The following is a 3,094-nucleotide window of genomic DNA, read 5'->3' on the forward strand; positions in this document are numbered from 1 at the left end:
ACATCACCGATCGGGAGCTGTAGCGGGGAGGGCTGTCCCTGGGGCTGACGGGTGGGGGCGCGTCTTCTGGATTGGGCGTGATGCTCGGCTCCACCCACAGGCATCGATTACCGCGTGAAGACGGTGCGAGTGGACGACTCGCGGGTGGCCGTGCAGCTGTGGGACACGGCGGGGCAGGAGGGGGGAGGAGCCACCCCCGCCCCGGCCCCGGGGTAACCCCGCCTGCCCTCTCCCCGCGGGGACGGGGTCTGGCGGCCGAGGAGGCTGCACACCTGACCAGAAGCTTCGCGCAGGTATCGCTGCATCACCCAGCAGTTCTTCCGAAAAGCGGACGGCGTCGTGGTCATGTACGACCTCACAGCCAGACAGTCCTTCCTGGACGTGCGGCAGTGGCTGAGCAGCGTGGAGGTGAGTGGCTGGCCTCCCGGGAGGGCCCTCCTCCTGGGCCCTCTCGGGACACCTGACTCAGACCCCACCTTTTCCCAGAACAAACCGGTTCAGGCATCCGTGCGTCTGTTCACCCAAGTGCCCGGCATCAGGCTGGTTACTGGGGACCCATAGGTGAACCCGAGAGGTGTGATCAGACTCTGCCCTTGTGAGGCGGGGCTGGGAGAGGAACCCAGGAAAAATACAGATGAAGCCAGAACTGCGGACCTTGAGACTGTGAAAAGTGGGATTAGGAGTGGGGGAGGGAGTGCCAAGTGTCGAGGGTGCACGATTTTCCAGGATGTTTAAATAGAGTCATCAGGGCCTCTTCCCACCGCCTGCATTTTTCCAGCTCCAGGGGGCGTCGGGTCTACTCAGTGTTTGGCGGTCTCATCACAGCCCTTCACACAAAGGGAGGCTCATCTGCAGTGTGAGGGTCCCAGGCTGTCCCGAGTCACCCTGGGCAGGGCCCTCGAGAGATGGGACTCCTCCTTGAATTCTGGATTCTCTCTAAGACTCTGCTTTCCCGCGTTGTCCTTGCAACATGCTGCTCTGTGGGCCCTTGGTGCTCCCAACCACCTCAAGCTGTCCTCAGCCACCTGAATGCAGACGTCCCAAGGCCAAGGGCTTGTGCCAAGTCACTTGTTTTCTTTTACAGCCCTGCCCACCCCAGTCCTTTCACATACAGACAAATAGGAGGTCCCACTCCTTTCACCAGCAGGACCCATGCTTTGTTTATTTGTTCTGAGCTCTAACAGGCATTATTCTGGGGCCTGGGGGCTCCAGGAGCGGATTAAAGGGACAGTTTTCCTCTCTTTGCGGAGCTCATGCTCGACCGTCTCTTCAAGCCCACAGGCCTTGCTCAGCTCCTAACCTGCTCATCAGACTGTCCACTGCTGTTCAGGAAGGAGCTGCCAGCCCCGACCCCTGCCGCCCTCCACGCATCTTTGCCTTTGTGACCAGGGCTTGGCAGAGGCTCCTCTGTGTTCACCAGATGTTGGACGCAAGTGTGGATGCTGTGTCTCCATGCAGGCAGGATGCTGGCATTGTTCATTTCGTTATGTCTCAGCCCTGAGACCCGTACTGCCTCGAACCCAAAATGTGTTCCTTTTGGAGTTTGGACTTGGATGGGGCACTGCTTTCTCTCCTGTTCTTCCGCTGCTTTGGCGTCACCAAGGAAAATGAGGAACAGGGATGGAAGTGAGATTCCAGGGTTTCTCAGAAGTTTGCCGGATACAAATTATTTTTCAAAATGATTGTGTCTAAAACACGATAGAGAAAATGTATGTTTTGAAATGTAGCAAGTGGCCCTACACAGAGCTGATGGTAGAGGCAGATGGTGGGGTGGTATGAAAGTGCATCCTCTTTAAAATTTGTGATTTACAACCTGATTTTTGATGGCATCAGCAGATTTTATCTTCCTCACAGAGGTAAAGCACCAGGAGAGATTTTAGGGCTTACCTATCCTGGTGGTTTTCAAACTTTCCTCCTTGGAGCCCGGCAATCAGGCTGACATTTCCCATGGCCAGAGATGGTCAGGGAAGGGTGGTGGTCACAAGTCTGGATCCTCTACCCCCCACCTCAGAGTCCTTCTATATTGTTAAATTTTTTTCTTTAGATTGCTTTATTTATTTTTATTTTAGTTTTTGGCCATGCCACACAGCATGAAGGATCTTAGTTCCTCGAACAGGGATTGAACCTGTGTCTCCTGCATTTGAAATTCAGTCTGAACCATTGGACCGCCAGGGAATTCCCCGTCTTTCAGTTTTGTGCATTGGAGTCTTGACTATGATTTTGTTAGGCAAGATGGTTTCCCTTTGAAAACCACAGATGTAATATAGCCATCTGGTTCTCAAATGACGAAACTGAGGTCAGGACCTCTTCATGGTCACCCATTCTTTCCCCAGCCACAGACGTTTAATTGTACCCCACATCAAAATTTTGATAAACACACAGCGGGGTTTCTGCGCATACCAAACTGGAGGATGTGGGACTTTCAGATTCCAAGCAGGGGGCTGACTGTACTACACCTTTTTAAGTAAGGGACTTGAGCATCCACGTGGGTTTTGGTGCCCTCAGAGGTCCTGGCACCAATTCCTTGCAGTTACAGAGCAAGTTCTGGGAAGAAGTAATGCAGGTAGTCTGGAATTAGCAAGGATGGATGGGGAGAAATTTACAGAAGTGTGCTCTCTGCATTAGTAGGAGCTGGGGTTTCTAAGGCCCCTGTTTTGCAGAGAGCCTGGGATTTAGCCAGGAGGTGGCACATCAGATTGAATTTGGAGGTGGTGGTAGAGGTAAAGAAATGTCAGAGTGGCTGATGCCGGGAAAGATTGACGACAAAAGGAGAAGGAGGCAGCAGGTGATGAGACAGTTAGATAGCATCACCAACTCAATGGACATGAATCTGAGCAAACTCCAGGAGATAGTGAAGGACAGAGGCACCTGGCATGCTGTTATCCATGGGGTCGCAGAGAGTCAGACACGACTCAGTGATTGAATGACAACAACATCGTTGCAGCATGAAGGCTGAGTTCAGTCATTCTGCACAAAGCTGGGTGGAGCACTGTGTGATTAGCCTGTTCCTGCCCGGGGTAGGGCTGGATAGCATCACCTGTGTGCACCCCAACAGAGCCCCCCACGGAAGCAAAGCTGAAATGGCAGATCCATC

The 3,094-nt window shown here is 53.2% G+C and overlaps 1 protein-coding gene across 1 annotated transcript in view; it reads left to right on the forward strand.

The window, feature by feature from the left end:
- Nucleotides 1-3,094, forward strand: part of CRACR2A (calcium release activated channel regulator 2A) — a 122,884-nt gene that overhangs the window by 100,754 nt on the left and 19,036 nt on the right. The window contains exons 15-16 of the mRNA XM_010845207.1: nucleotides 101-180; nucleotides 292-408. Of these exons, the coding sequence (XP_010843509.1) occupies nucleotides 101-180; nucleotides 292-408 (197 nt within the window). The remainder of the gene's footprint in view (nucleotides 1-100; nucleotides 181-291; nucleotides 409-3,094) is intronic.

The sequence above is a fragment of the Bison bison genome, unplaced genomic scaffold (assembly GCF_000754665.1).
Source record: "Bison bison bison isolate TAMUID 2011002044 unplaced genomic scaffold, Bison_UMD1.0 scf7180017864213, whole genome shotgun sequence".
Lineage (NCBI taxonomy): Eukaryota > Metazoa > Chordata > Mammalia > Artiodactyla > Bovidae > Bison > Bison bison.